The sequence below is a fragment of the Telopea speciosissima genome, chromosome 2 (assembly GCF_018873765.1).
Source record: "Telopea speciosissima isolate NSW1024214 ecotype Mountain lineage chromosome 2, Tspe_v1, whole genome shotgun sequence".
NCBI classification, from domain to species: Eukaryota; Viridiplantae; Streptophyta; class Magnoliopsida; order Proteales; family Proteaceae; genus Telopea; species Telopea speciosissima.
In genome coordinates, this window is record NC_057917.1 from 5,648,750 (window position 1) to 5,665,698 (window position 16,949).

Sequence of the window (16,949 nt, forward strand, 5' to 3'; positions counted from 1 at the left end):
CAACTCAGAATGCAAGACCCCATTTGTTCCAACTCAAACATTTGATTATGTTCATCTCAGATTAAATATACAAGTCTACCATTTCTAAAAGTTCCCATTGTTCATCCTAAGACAAGAACTAGAAGAACGATCCGGGATAACTTCAATTTGTTGAGAGAAAGTTGGGATAGTCATTTGCACCACCGCCACCATCGCGACCAAGAAAGGTGTTGATGTCATTTACCCCTCTCTCGATACCCTCTAGGCGCCGAGTCTGGTCGAAGAGTTGCTTCGTGACCTCATCGAAGCCATCCACCACTCGTAGGTTCAACCGCCTTATGGTCGTCAGAATATCAATACCTCCCACCTGATGAAGGTATAGGGATTCCTTCTAGGTGAACAATAGGTCTTTGCTCCTCCAATGGACATGTTGATACGCCGATCAATCGTGCGCAGTGAAGGCTATAGGAACCCCTTGACATATGAGACAACCTGATAATTTTGTATGCCCAGGTTCTCGGTGTCCAGATTTGTATAGAAATGGCGAATGAGTTTCAAGTAGTATGGTTCAGGAAGGTTGAGAATGTTGATCCACCCCAATGCCTCAAATCTCTGCCCCATCTTGTAAGCTTGAGATCATCCAACACTACATCCCGCCCTTCCATTATATTTCTGAAGCGGAAGTAGTCTCGATAAAGCTCTTGGTCCTCTATCTTTTGGAACCATAGTGGATCTAGGACAGTTGGTGCAATTTGTTCTACGCATGTACGTCGTGTTCTTTGAGCCATTGATTGTTTTAACCTGCAGCCAAAAGCCAAGTAGATAGCAAAGTAATACCTTGAATGTTAAGGCCTAAGTAGATGATCAATGTAAGGTTATGGGGTTTAAAACCTAGCCTTTGATTCTTTTTTTCAAGGCAATTAAGTTACAGCAGGATTCTTAGGCTAGAAAATTCTGATTTTTTTATCAAATTGTGATCTAAGAAGTTGGAGAAAAAGGAAAGGCATGGCCATTATGTGAATGACATGATAAATAATGAAGATTCATGGTCATAATATGCCTAAAAAGTAATATTTTATACAAAATAGTGGGTTAAAGCAAGAAATGGGTTTATTCAATCATGGAGCATGCCTTGAACTTCAAAGAAAATTTTCAGATTTTGTGGTTGAAAGTTGAATCTTGGGAAACAAGTAAATATGATTTGTGACAACTCAGAGAATGTAAGCTAAGCCCTATCTAGTAAGACCGAATCAAATATGGCAAAAGAGAAGAGGAAAGATTCTAAGGATTTTATCAACAATCATGTATATAAATGGTATCATTTTATTATAAATGGTGATTGATACCGATACCAATATTGATACCATGAACTAAAACCCTATGTACATGGCCATGATATCTTCCATGTTGCAGCTCTATTGGATCTCAAAGCTTGTGGATGTATTGTCTACTCTCAACCTTTAGTTAAGACCTCATTGATTCTTTCCATTGTTGTAGTCTTCTTTTTTTTCCATGGCAGATATAAAAACATTCACTGGCATTTAATTGAACACAAAGTCATATTACTCTCTCTCTCTCTTAAAAATAAAGCTTTTTTTTTGTTTTTTTGTTTTTGGTGAGAATATAAATTCTTCTAGTTGATAACTATTAATTATAGCATAGGAATGCATTTTATGCAGAAAATCCATTCCTGCAAGTGTATACATCTACTAATACATCACAAAACAATCTCTATAAGGTCTGTTTATGAAATTACACTATTTCAGTAAATACCATGGGCATTATAATTTCGGGTAGAACTGATTTTGTCAACCGAAACTGTCTCTATAAGGTCTTAACCTCAGATCTAGTTGAGTTCCAGTGATGATCCACTTCATAGCTGCAACTGGGGAAGGATGTAAATGGGTAGCTTTTTACCCATTTATCATATCCACAAGAGAACAAGGGCATTTATGTTATTTAATATAAGGGGGAAAAAAAACGCTGCTTGGTCATGTGGCCTTTACAACCAGACATGTAAGCGTGCAAAATTACCACCCAACCTCTTTTGAAATAAAAATTTTCATCCCTGTTGATATCCCTGTGTGCACTTTCATTGGCCCTCTATCACACTAGTTCAAGGGCTACACGTACAACCAAGCAACGATTTCTTGCCCTTATCATAATATCTCAAACATCCATATAGGGTGAAATTTTTGAGTTATATAGAGATATTTCAGCTTATTTGTGTTTCTTAAAAAATTTAGTAATCTATTTCCCGTTTATTAGAAATTAGAAGTAAAAATTTCAATTTTTATGAGATATTATTGATTTTATAGCATTTCATAGGCTTATCTGCTTCTAACCCCCAAACAACTACGATGTAAATGAACTTTTGTCTTGGTCTAAAGGTAAAGATCAATCCTTACCTAACCTAGTGAGGTTAGGATGAAGATTGCTCAAAACTTAGGGGGTAATAAAGGCAAGGTAAAAGCGCTTACCGAACCCTATCATCCCCGTTTACAACCCCCATGCATCATCAATTAAAACTTTTTTGAAATCCTTATTGGGTCTTCTCCCCCATTTCTTGAGGCTCCATTTATTTTTATTAAAAAAAAAATTTAAAACAAAAAAACAGAAAATTAATTTTATTTGTAAACTAGCATTGCACAATGTTTGTTTTAGCTTAAAATACAGGAAATGACAATGAAAAATACGAAAAAATTTACATAGAGTGACACTTTCATATAAGATATTCTTTACAAGGATAATTTTATAACGTAAAAAAAAGGGCCTAAAGTGTAGATTTCGGATAGCTAATTATTCTTAAATTAAACTCACGTTTAGTTTTATACTATAGCCAAAAAATTAGGTGCATATCATGGACATGGCGACATTTCATAGGTTCAATCGTATGACAAAGCTTGTGATTTCTCAAGGTACACTGAGTTGTGTTGATTCTTAGTGTATATACATAATTTCTCCCAAATTGTTGCTCTTTCATATTGATTAATTACCCTACTTTGTAAATTAGTACTTAGGATGATATAACCATATAATTGTGTCCAAGGCTACTTAATTTTGATGTTTATTGTGACATGTATGGATTTTGGTGTTTCAAGATGTGCTCAAGCTCAGAGGAATGCAACCACGTTTCAAAGTACATTAATGAAGTTGCAAGAATTTCCAGACCTTGGAACAAACTGAATGATGATTTGCATGATGTTTTATTTCCTTAATTTTTCTAATATATTTTTTTTTTAATAAAAAAATATAATCGTTTCCATTACTACCCTTAATCAGTATTGATTTATGATTTTACCCTTGTAAAATCTAAACCTAATCGCATTTCATTCTCAGTCAAAGAAATCAAAAGAAGGAAATAAATGAAGAAGGAGACCTACCGCAGCGCTACCACTTCCTCCTCATGTCCTCAGGTGATATCCTCCGTCAGACTGGCGTCACTTTATCTTTTCGGGGACTTCTTCCGGTGACACCTCTCTTATTCCGCTAAGTCTTTTTCTTTTTATCTTCATTTTTTTTTCTTCTGTATTTATCTCTTCCTCTCTAAACCTAACGGCATACCCTGTACAAAATTACAGCGGTTCATCCTTCGACTTCACCTCAATTCCCGGCAATTTCTTCCCTCTCTTATTCCGGTAATTTTTTTCTTTTCTTCCGTTTTTTGTAGTATCTTCTCCTTTCGGTTCTTCTTCTCTTTTCTTCTCCTTCTGTGGTTCTTCTTCTACAATGGTCCTTTCCGCCAGCCCCTCTCTTCTTCTTCTTCTTCATCTCCTCCTCCTCTGCTTCGCCCTAGCCCTGTGATCCATACAATACGAAGAAGCGTCGAACCACATTCCAGAAGAGGAACTTCCACAGAGGGTTCGTCTCTGGACAGGCGAACAGAGGAACTTCCACAGAGGGTTCGTCTCTCCCGTCTCCAAAGTTCCAATCTGTCCGAGTTGCAGAAAATCGTCAACAAAAATCTTTAGGAACTGCAATCAAAGAAACATTTCAGAGAATTGAAAGTTCCAAAAGCTGACTGGAAAACAGTTAAAAATTTTACCAAAAGCTTTCGTTTGATTCTGTGAAGATGGGTATCTTCTTTCTCTATTCATAATTCCATATATGTGGCAGTTAAAACACTCAAATCAGTAAAGAATAAGAAACCCACTTGAGAACCCCCAAATCCGTCAAAGTATGCGGTAAACATAGGACAAGCATAAAATGAAAAAGTAGACTAAAAGAGGGAGCAGGAAACATAAAAGCCACAAAACTCATCTCAGTTTCAGAACCCTCTCCGACATTTCAAATCTCCTCCACCTTGATCTCACCGGAACAACTTCTCCGCTGATATTCCGGTTAACTTTGGCCGATTCTCGCAGCTAGAGGTGCTCTCACTTGTCCGGCAAGCAATTCCTTGTAATTTCTTCTCTTTATTCTCTATCTTCTCTCTCTATCTTCTCTCTGGTGAAGTTCAGCTTGAAATTGAGTTACTGGTGAGTAATAGAATGGTGTGAGGAAGAAGATAGAATTTAGGGTTTTTAGTTATAAAGGTAAAATCATAAATCAACACTGGTCAATGGTAGTTTAGAAATTTAAATTTATTTAACTGACTGACATCAACATAAAACTAACGATAAAGACTAATTTATTATATTGGAATCTAATACAAGGGATGATTTGAATTTCGTTTGAAAGCCAAGAGATGATGTGTAATTTACCTTTTAGTTTAGAGACATAATTAAGAATAATCTAAAAGACTTCTACATTCTTTCTTAAGTTTTGAATTGTAAATTTGACAAATGGCTGATAAAGTTACATTATGTCTAATTGTGAATACAAGGCAAAAAAAAATAATTTGAATGATGGACCATAGACAATTTTGATATATATATTTGGCCAAATCATTACACATAGCAGATGAATTGCGTTGGTCTAAAATACTTCGGTAGACCTACTAGGATTTAAATAAATAAATCATTCTTTTCCTGCGGAAACAACATTAAATAAACAAATCCTTAAGAGTTTGTAGACATTAGTAAAAGAACTGAAAATGTGAGACATATATGGCTGGCCAGCCACGACTAAAGTAGGATCTCATATTTTAGATATGACCAATACATTGTATCATCCTCATTTACTAGCCTGGATTAGCCCTCTTGATGGGCCTTCTGATGTGGAGAGGATTTTTGGAGAATTTCTAGATCAGTTGGACTGGCAGAAGTAATGCAGTTTGGTTGGAAGACATGGATCGGGAGAGTCAAACACACGAACACCAGAAGAAAGATATCGCAACAGATTTAACGTGACTCTTCAAGGACACGGGAAAATTATAACTCTTCAAGAACGCAACGTAACTTTTCAGGGTTACGGGGGAGAACATTTCAAGGTTCAAAATACTCAAGAGAGTAAACTTTCATTAATCCATTCTTCACTGTTGAGATGAGCAAAGCTCTTACATATTTAAAGAAAAAATAAACCCTAATTCTCATATCTAAGACTGCTAAATCCTACGGCCAAAATTACATCAAAGAGGATTAAAAATGCAAAAGAAACTAGCTTGGTAACCGTAATCGGTAGAAGGTTCCATAGCAAATTGTTACTACAAAATAAAATCCAAAATTAGGAATCCCAAAACCCAATATCAACTCCAATATCTTATGGTTGATATTAAATTTAATAACAAAAGAAAACTTGCATTAATAGAAATAAAATCCTATGCAAAGTAAAGACTAAAGAGAGGAATAAATCCTAATAAGTAGGAATTAAATTTGTTAATTAAACTCAAATAAAATTGGAAGCACCAATAAAGTATGAATTCCAATTGAGAAGATAACACATCCACTCGATTTAGCTTCCTTCACACTCCCACGCATAATATCCTTCTTAATTAATGAAGTAATTGATGAAGAGTGTCCAACCCACGCTCTACTACTTAATGTGGAACCCATTAAGCCTAGAAAAGGGTAACCCAACCAGCTGGGTTGATTCCGAACTGAAATTAACTTTTGAGTTGGGCTCCACTTGGTCTGCTTCCAATTTCGGGCCTGCATCACATTAACACCCAAACAACCCAAACAATGTTCATTTTCACTAATGGAGCAAAGGTCTCCTTGTAATCCACACAATACATTTGGGTGTATTCCTTGGCAATGAGTCATGCCTTGTGTCTCTCAGTAGAGCCATCATTGTTGTATTTGATCTTACAAATCCATTGACAGCCTACAGAATACTTCCCATCAAGTAGAAAAATTATATCCCAAGTGTGGTTTTTATCAAGAGCTTTGAGTTCATCATCTATGGCCTTTATCTACACGAACGAGTTTTTAAACTCAGAGAAACCTACTAACAGGATTTTTGTGGATGTCGATATAAGTTAGAAACACTAGAAAACATGGTGAAATATTATCATAGCATATATGCACTTGAATAGGATACAAAGTTGTGTGATATGTACAAAAATCCCGAAGCCTGGTTGAGGGCTGTGTAACACTAGTTGACCTGTGGACAAGCACAAGGATCCACCAAGTCTATTATTGATTGGACTGGTATTTTGATGCTCATCAACAATAGGATTATATATTACTAGGAATACTTCCCACATTGTCATCGAGCTGATTTGTCACAATTGCTAAGGGGGGAGGGGGCAAATTCCATGTCAAAGCCATTGTAGTCAACAACATTATCGATCTCCCCCTGAATTTGATCCCTGCTAAGAAAGAACATATAGTCAAAAAATCATTTTTTAACAAAAACCAGGGGTAAACTTGTTCGATACCGTAGATCCGTGCCAATTCTCTATTGGTATCATATTGGTCCATTGTTGTTTTTCATTTGCAAAAGCTATTGCAAAGTGCAAACCATGGTTTTTGTGCACGGTATTGGATTGGATATCGGTCTCCCACAAAACCGATACGATATTGATACATTATCGAAATGGATTGGTCACATATTTACCCTTAATTCTCCTTTAAAAACAGATTTTTTAACTATTTTACCCTTTGTCCATACCGTCCCTGATACAGTATGAGGATAATATCGGGATTGGTTACTTGCATGCAAAACCGGTACATATCGCCAATACCTCAAAGTCTCAAACCATGGTGTAAACAGACATCAAAGGGATCGGTTTGAATGATGGGATAAATGATAAGCAGTTTAATCATCATGTGTGTGACTGGTCCTACTTTTTCCTTCAGCTTAACGTTTGGAATCCTGCTTTTTACCTTTTAGCTTGGATTTACATGCCACCCACCCACCCTGGTTTTAGGGATTACTTTTTAATTTTTAACCGTAGTAATGAATCGGTATCAAATTGGGATCGGTCTCGGCCATGGTTTTAGTGCACGGTGTTGGAACGGGTATCAACGGGTATTAATGTCCCGCAAAACTTACTTGATATTGATACGGTATCATCTTGGATCGGCTGTATAGATAAAAAGACCCTTGAATTTCTTTAAAAAATGAATTTTTTTTTTACTATTTTACCCCTTGTCTGTACCGTGCTACCGATACGGTATTGACACAATATCAATATCGGTGACTAGCAAAACCGATACGTATCACCCAATATGAACAATATAATAGCGATACTTAGAACCACTGTCTCGGCTCATGCTTATGGCTTTCTTCGCCATGTTAGAATGTTAGATGGAGGAAAACTTTAAACCTTTTTCAAAAGTAATGGGGGAGTTGCACGCAGCACGATAGCCATACAACCTGAGGCCTGCAGAGGAGGCCGATCCTCGTTCAGGTTGATTGCACAAGTAACCAACCATGTTGTCCTTGGGTGAGGAACTTAACAAGGATTCCAAGAGATTGGAAGTCCACAACCTCCTTGGGGAAGACATCTATTAATTATGAATGTGTCTATTGCAACCATTGGATAGAGAAGACATGATCTACACTCTAGATGTAAATATTTGTGAAGTAAATCTGCACCCTCTTGGTAGTTGGCAAGTTATGATCTAAAAATTTTATTGCCAGTCTTAATTTTCTTACTCTTAGTAAACCTTTCAGAAGCTAGAAGCAAATAGATTCAAGTGCAATTGGATATAAAGCTACATACCAAATTGTTGAAAAAAAAAAAAAAAAAAAAAAGATGACAGAGTTGTTCATACACAACAAAACCAAATGTTTCAAGAGAAAACACAAAATGAGAAATGAAAAGTTGAAATATATATACTGATTGTTGACTATATATAAAGCCAAAAACAAAACCACCACCGGCATGCAGGAGAGCCCAATTCAAACAAAAAAAAAAAACAGTTTCACCCAAAATATCATTCAGCAGAGATATGGATCTCCTCCTTGCCAGACCGCTGTTTCAGCTTCTTCTCAAGAAAGACATCAGTAAGAACCGTCTTTGATTGCAAAGAAGCTTTTAAAATTGCCAGACCCTACAGAAGAAGGCCAGGGTTGTCATCTAGCTAATAAGTGTACATCTCTAAACATTAGTAGTAGTATAGAAAGAAAGAGAGATTAGAGAAGTAAGTAGGTAGTTACCAAATCCATATCCAAATCAAAAACCTTTTCTTCAAGAGAACCCACTTCTATAACATTAATTTTGCTCAAGACAGCGATACCAGATATGGTAGATAAGGGTGTGACAGTCAAATCATCCATTATCATATAAGTCACCAATCCCTTCACATACCCTCTTCCTGCTCCTCCACCATCTCCGCGTCTTTGCTCCAGTGCTGTGCTTCCTGCGCCAGCAACATAAGTCATCTGGGTTGACATCTGATTTCGGCAACCAGGGCAGGAAGTACCACGGTCACTGGTTACATAAGCACAACCGTAGCTGCACTTGTAGAAATATACAGTGCCGCCTTTATCAGGAGTAGTAGGTGCGGTTGGTTTGGACGGAAGGAGAGGCATTTGGGAAACGGCAGCAGGGAGTTTGGGTTCTAGTAGGGAAAGCTTGTTTTGGTTTGATTCTATGTAGGCTTCACTTAGGTTTTCTACGCTGTTGTAGAGATTTTCCAAAGAGCCTACCATGCTTTCTTTGGTGAGGAGGAGCTTCACAACAGTTCCTACTGGCAATGCCAAGAGGTTAAAGAGGAAGTCTACAACTTCCTTCTCTGCCTCTGCAAACAGGACTTTCTGGTTCTTCTTGTCCACCAGAAGTTTCACTTTCAGATTCAAAGCTGCCATGGGTAGGTATGTATGGATGTCTGGTCTGGTCTGGTCTGTGGGATAGGCTATTGTTTGTTTGTCGTAGCAGGGAAGGAGTGCATGGGCTTGCTTGCTTTATATCATAAAAAGGGAAGAAGGAAGAAACTCTCTGCAACCCAATTGTTAAATTACATTTTAGTTGTGTTTATTGAGGAAGAGAAAGCACTTTTGAAGGGGTGATTTGGTCAATACAAATAGCCATAGAGCAATGAAGGAAACTCGGAGCGAAGATGGATGGTACCGGGATGAGTCCGGTTCAGCTCTTCGTACGAAGAGTGAGATCTCACTCCTTGTGCGATACTTGGATGCCATGTGTGCTCCACAATACCGACTACTTTCACTCACGGTTTTCTAATTGTTATATATATATTTTTTTTGAAAATGAGACCCACACCGTTCTTTTGGTTTTTTGACCAGGAACGCAAAGCTTTATTAGAAGAAATCTGAGAAAGAAAAGGTCCTTCTAAGTGTGGTACAAGAAACAACAGAAGGGGGAGGATGGACCCCCCAAACAAACAAAAGAAAAAGCCAAAGCAGAGGAACCCTTAACAAGAAAATGAGCTTCCCCATTAGAAGCACGGAGAATAAAGCAAAACCTACTAAAAACAAAAGATGTGACTAAAAGTACGAAATCCCCAATTATAGCCTTAGAAGCCCAATCAACGGAGCTAGGAATAATATTAACTAAAGACAAAAAATCGCTAAAAACTACCACAGACTTCAAACCCAGGGCTTGGGCTTGAACAAGACTATCCCGCACAGCCTCAACCTCCATCATAATAGCAGATGAACCATGGCTGGTTTTACACCTTGCCGCGAAGAAACCCCCCGAAGGGTACTTTATGATAGCCCCACGGCTGCCTTTACAAGTGGAAGCAGACCAAGCCCCATCAGTGTAGATAGCAAAACAATCGGACGGTCGAAGGGAAGGTCCATGGCTCGAAGCACCTAGAGGAGTTGCTGGAGCCAAGGAAGCACACAAGTGGCCTTTGTTTGACAAGAAATAATACCACAAACATATGGATCAATCGTAGTTATGGGTCGAATACAAGGAGATAAGCCACTCTATCTTACTCATTTAAAGTAAATAAAAGTGAACCAAAAATTAAGATGATTAAACTAAACTAACGAATCCTACTCACAAACATCTAACGATTCCAACAACGTAACCATTCATCATCTAACCTATCAAAAACTAACGTAGATTACGAGATTGACGGATTAAAATTACTACATCCACACACATACAAAGAACATAAATCCAAGAGCAAAGAGATAAAACCTAAAAATTGCTTGAACCGGACTGAACTTGATAAGGCTTCCTCTACCAAACTTGAATTCGCATCTACTAAATCTGAAAAATAAAAATCTAATCATAAGACATAAAGGATGAGAGTAAATAAAATAAAATCTCAATAGAATGAAAAAAATAAAGATGATGAGAATGAGGATGAAAGAAATAAAGAGGATGAGAATAAAAGAAAGAAAGAAAAAATAAGATTGATTACTCCCTTCTACCAAACTTGCAATTGAATGTGGTGATTGAGCATTGAATGAATGTAGTTGATGAAGCCTATATTGCTTGAATTAACATGCATACCTTTCTTCTCCAAATCTCTAAATTCCTCTCACAAGAACTAGAAACCTAAAACTAGAAGGCTTGAAACAAACCCTACACCTAGATATTGAAGAACTTACAACCAAAATTGAAGAACAATCCTTGAATTAAAATTGCATAAACGAAATTACAACCATTGAAATAAATTTCAGAAAAATAAACTAGAAAGCTAGAAGCCAAAAATATGAAAAAGACTAGAATTCTCAATTGACATTAACATCCTCAAAAGCCTAAACCCTCTATGTATATATAGGGAGAGGAGAAGGAAGAGAGGGGAGGAGAGAATAACCTCCACGATTTTTTAGTGGGCCCCTCCTCCAAAAATCGTTGGAGGTGTTGCTCACTCAATCTAGGATTTTTTTTTATCTCTTCTTTCTTTTACATCAAAACTTGAATCCCAAGGTAAAACAGAAAATAGAAAGTAAAAATATACAAATCCTAGTTTAATACACCTTCTATTTTCCAATTTGAAAACTTTCTAATTTGACTCTTAAGAATAGATTCCATTCTCAATGTTTCTTTTTTCTTGCAGGCCGGTGTCTTCTCCAAGTAATGTGAATAAGGCTCCCTCAATCTTTGACTTTTCAACTTGCCAAGGATAAGAGAATATTTCCCACAAAATATCCATCACTTGTTAAATCCCTATAGTGCCCTGGGAAATTCGGTGAGTGAGAGAGAGAGAGAGTGAGTGAGTGAGGTGGTGCTTGAGAGAAAATAGGAAACTCCATCTTGTGCTTCATGATTCTTAATTGCCCATGTGATGGAAGAATCTTGGTAAAATAGGGAGGACAATCTCCAAAACTTCAACACTTCTTCTCCTTGAAATCGTGGAAGGTGGGGTCCATGTGTAGTTGGCATCCATTCTCTCTCTTCTAGTAATAAAAAAACACAGAAGGGTGTCTTGTGCTTGATGAAATCTCAACCCTTGATCACAATCACTTTTTTTTATGCCAAATATGCTCTTGGAAAGTCGCAGACTGACTTGGGCTTGTATTCCAACTCATTTCTGGCCCGTTATTCTTTTTTGGATCAAAAAGAATAATTGTTTGCATGATGGCGTAAACGAATGTGTACTTTTAATGCATCACGCTCATCTTGCTCAAAATTCATCCCTCTTCACAGTCATGGAAAGAAACATGGCGACTTTACGTGTAGATTAGGAGATACAGCTCCTGATAGCCCAGAATAGCATAAAATGACCTAAAACCTGAAAAACACAGAAAAATACCGGAGTAACTCTGTTCAATGTGGTAAAATACATGCTTTATACCCTAAGATTTCACACATAAATGTGCTCATCAGCCTTCTTCCACAAAGGAGAGAATTGCGGCCGATGTTCTGCGTAGATCAGGGGTAGAGCAGTAAAAAACAACATTTTGACTCTTACATATCCGCCAATCCCTCACATAGCAGATGAATTGCGTTGATCTTTAATACCTCTGTAGACCTACTAGGAATTAAATAAATAAATCATTCTTTTCCTATGGTAACAACATTAAATAAACAAATCCTTGAGAGCTTGTAGACATTAGTAAAAGAACTGAAAATGTGAGACATATATGGCTGGCCAGCCACGACTAAACTAGGATCTCATATTTTATATATGACCAATACATTGTATCATCCTCATTTAGTAGCTTGGATTAGCCCTTTTGAAGGGCCTTCTAATGTGGAGAGGATTTCTGGAGAATTTCCAGATCAGTTGGACTAGTAGAAGTAATGCAGCCTGGTTGGAAGACATGAATTGAGAGAGTCAAACACACGAACACGAGGAGAAAGACATCGCAACGGGTTCAACGTGACTCTTCAAGGACACAGGAAAATTGTAATTCTTTAAGGATGCAACGTAACTTTCCAGGGTTATGGGGGAAAACATTTCAAGGTTCAAAATACTCAAGAGAGTAAACTTTCATTAATCCATTCTTCACTGTTGAAATGAGCAAAGCTCTTACATATTTAAAGAGAAAATAAATCTTAATTCTCATATCTAAGACTGCTAAATCCTACGGCTAAAATTACATTAAACAGGATTAAAAATGCAAAAGAAACTAGCTTGGTAATCCTAATCGGTAGAGGGTTCCATTGCACATTATTGCTATAAAATAAAATCCAAAATTAGGAATCCCAAAACCCAATATCAACCCCAAGATCCTATAGTTGATATTAAATCTAATAATAAAATAAAACTTAAATTAATAAAAATAAAATCCTACGCAAAGTAAAGACTAAAGAGAGGAATAAATCGTATTAAGTAAGAATTAAATTTGTTAATTAAACTCCAATAAAATAGGAAGCACCAATAAAGTAGGAATTCCAATTGAGAAGAAAACACATCCACATGGTGTAGCTTCTTTCACACTCCCACGCATAATATCCTTCCTAATTAATGAAGTAATTGATGAAGAGTGTCCAACCCACGCTCTACTACTTAATATGGAACCCATTAAGCCTAGTAAAGAGTAACTGAACCAGCTGGGTTGATTCCGAACTGAAATTAACTTAAACCGTTGATTGAGTTGGGCTCCACTTGGTCTGCTTCCAATTTCGGGCCTGCATCACATTAACACCCAAACAATGTTCATTTTCACTAATGGAGCAAAGGTCTCCTTGTAATCCACACAATACATTTGGGTGTATTTCTTGCCAACGAGTCATGCCTTGTGTCCCTCAGTAGAGCCATCACTGTTGTATTTGATCTTACAAATCCATTGATAGCCTACAGAATACTTCCCATCAAGTAGAAAAATTATATCCCAAGTGTGGTTTTTATGTAGAGCTTTGAGTTCGTCATCTATGGCCTTTATCCACACGGACGAGTTTTTAAACTCAGAGAAACGTACTAACAAGATTTTTGTGGATGTCAATATCAGTTAGAAACGCTAGAAAACATGGTGAAATATTATCATAGCATATATGCACTTGAATAGGATACAAAGTTGTGTGATATGTAGAAAATCCTAAAGCTTGGTTGAGGGCTGTGTAACACTAGTTGACCTGCGGACAAGCACAAGATCCACCAAGTCTATTATTGATCGGACTGGTATTTTGTTGCTCATCAACAATAGGATTATATATTACTAGGAATAGCTCCCACATTGTCATCGATCTGATTTGTCACAATTGCTAGGGGGGAAGGGAGCAAATTCCATGTCAAAGTTACTTTTGTCAACAACATTATCGATCTCCCCCTGAATTTGATCCCTACTAGGAAATAACATATAGTCAAAAAATCATTTTTTAACGAAAATTAGGGGTAAACTTGTTCGATACCACAAATTTGTGCCAATTCCCTATCGGTATCATATTGGTCCATTGTTGTTTTTTATTTGCAAACCATGGTTTTCGTGCACGGTATTGGATCAAATATCGGTATCCTACAAAATCGATACGATATTGATATGGTATCGAAATGGGATTGGTCGCATATTTACCCTTAATTCTCCTTTAAAAATAGATTTTTTAACCATTTTACCTTTTGTCCATACCGTATCCTCAATACAATATCAGGATAGTATCGAGATTGGTTACTTGCAAAACCTATACGTATCGCCTATACCGCAAACCATTGTGCAAACAGACATTAAAGGGATCGGTTTGAATGCTGAGCACTTTAATCATCATGTGTGTGACTGGTCCTACTTTTCCTTGAGGTTGACGTTTGGAATCCTATTTTTTACTTTTAGCTTGACATTACATGCCACCCACCCTGGTTTTAGGGATTATTTTTTTAATTTTTATTTCTTTTAGGTAAAATTACTTTTTAATTTTTAACCGTAGTAATGAATTGGTATCAAATTGGATCGGTCTCGGCTCATTATTAGCTGATGGCTTTCTTCGCCGTGTTAGAATGTTTGATGGAGAAAAACTTTAAGGATTCAGATCTTCTATGGCGCACAGTCTGTAGCGATTTGAGTGGTACAGATTGAGCTGCACGTATAATGATCGTCTTACCCCTACTCAAATGCCTTGCCCGAGCTAGGGTAAGACGGTCATTGTGCATGCAGCCCAGTTTGCACCGCACAAGCCGCTACGGGCAGCATGCCATAGAAAATCTAGATCCGAAAATTTTCAAAAGTAATTTGGGAGTTGCGTGCAGTACAATGGCCATACAACCCGAGGCCCGTAGAGGAGCCCAATACTCGTTCAGGTTGATTGCACAAGTAACCAACCATGTTGTCCTTGGGCGAGGAGCTTAACAAGGGTTCCAAGTGATTGGAAGTCTAAAACCTCCTCGGGGAAGACATCTATTATGAATGTGTCCATTGCAACCATTGGATAGAGAAGACATGGTCTACACTCAAGATGTACCTATTTGTTAAGTAAATCTGCACCCTCTTGGTAGTGTTGGTGGTCATGATCTAAAAATTTTATTGTCAGTCTTAATTTTCTTACTCTTTTTTTTTTCTTTTTTCTTTTTTTTTGAGTGAGCTGGTAAATCTGTCAGAAGCTAGCAGCAAATAGATTCAAGTGCAATTGGATATAAAGGTACATACCAAATTGTTGAAAAAAAAAGAAAGATGATAGAGTTGTTCATAAACAACAAAACCAAATGTTTCAAGAGAAAACACAAACTGATCGAGAAATGAAAAGTTGAAATATATATACTGATTGTTGACTATAAAGCCAAAAGCAAAACCACCACCAGCCGGAGAGCAAAAAAACAGTTTCACCCAAAATATCATTTAGCAGAGATATCGATCTCCTTCTTGCCAGACCCCTGTTTCAGCTTCTTCCCAAGAAAGACATCTGTAAGAACCGTCTTTGATTGCAAAGAAGCTTTTAAAATTGCCAGACCCTACAGAAGAAGGCCAGGGTTGTCATCTAGCTAATAAGTCTAGATCTCTAAACATTAATTAATATAGAAAGAAAGAGAGATTAGAGAAGAAGTAGGTACTTACCAAGTCCATATCCAAATCAAATACCTTTTCTTCAAGAGAACCCACTTCTATGACATTAAAGTTGCTCATGACAGTGATACCAGATATGGTAGATAGGGGTGTCACAGACAAATCATCCATTATCATATAAGTCACCAATCCCTTCACATACCCTCCTCTTCCTGCTCCTCCACCATCTCCGCGTATTTGCTCCTCTGCTGTTCCTGCGCCAGCAACATAAGTCATCTTGGTTGACATCTGATTTCGGCAACTAGGGCAGCTAGTACCACGGTCACTGGTTACGTAATTGTAATTATTACAACTGTAGGGGCACCTGTAGAAATATACAGTGCCGCCTTTATCAGGAGTAGTAGGTGCGGTTGGATTGGACAAAAGGAGAGGCATTTGGGAAACAGAAGCAGAGAGTTTGGGTTCTAATAGGGAAAGCTTGCTTTGGTTTGATTCTAGGTAGGCTTCACTTAGGTTCTCTACGCTTTTGTAGAGATTTCCCAAAGAGCCTACCATGCTGTCCTTGGTGAGGATGAGCTTCACAACAGTTCCTACAGGCAAGGCCAAGAGGTTAAAGAGGAAGTCCACAACTTCCTTCTCTGCCTCTGCAAACAGAACTTTCTGGTTCTTCTTGTCCACCAGAAGTTTCACTTTCAGATTCGAAGCTGCCATATGATGGGTAGATAGGTTACCTTATCCCCAAAAAACACTAGGGTTTTGTATATATGGATGTCTGGTCTGGTCTGGTCTGGTTTGTGGGATAGGCTATTGTTTGTTTGTCGCAGCAGGGAACGAGTGCATGGGCTTGCTTAATTTATATCATAAAAGGGAAGAAGGAAGAAACTCTCTCCAACCCAATTGTTAAATTACATTTTAGTTGTGTTAATTGAGGGAGAGAAAGCACTTTTCAATGTATGATTTGGTCAATACAAATAGCCATATAAAGCCTGGCCCAACCCGACCTACAACCCACATAGAGCAATGAAGGCAACTCGGAGCGAAGATGGATGGTACCGGGATGAGTCCGGCTCAGTTCTTCGTTGTACGAGGAGTGAGATGTGTGCGATAGTTGGATGCCATCTGTACTCCACAATACCGGCTACTTTCACTCATGCTTGGGTTTTGTGCTTTTCCTCACATATCTTTCCCTTTTATTTCCTTTAAGCCATGAATGGGTTTTCTTCTCCACATCATATAATATTTCTTACCCCAAGTGGAGAATCAAATTATTTTTACCAAAAAAACAAAAAAGAGACTGGATAAGATGAGCATGTGAAACCCTTTATTACATGGACTGATGGACATAC

The 16,949-nt window shown here is 37.6% G+C and overlaps 1 protein-coding gene across 1 annotated transcript; it reads right to left on the reverse strand.

The window, feature by feature from the left end:
- Positions 1-15,434: 15,434 nt before the first annotated feature.
- On the reverse strand, positions 15,435-16,314 carry LOC122649730. Its single transcript, XM_043842974.1, has 2 exons — positions 15,655-16,314; positions 15,435-15,551 (listed from the first exon to the last, which is right to left on the reverse strand). The coding sequence occupies exons 1-2, from the start codon at positions 16,312-16,314 to the stop codon at positions 15,435-15,437; spliced, it is 777 nt and encodes a 258-aa protein (XP_043698909.1).
- Positions 16,315-16,949: the final 635 nt, after the last annotated feature.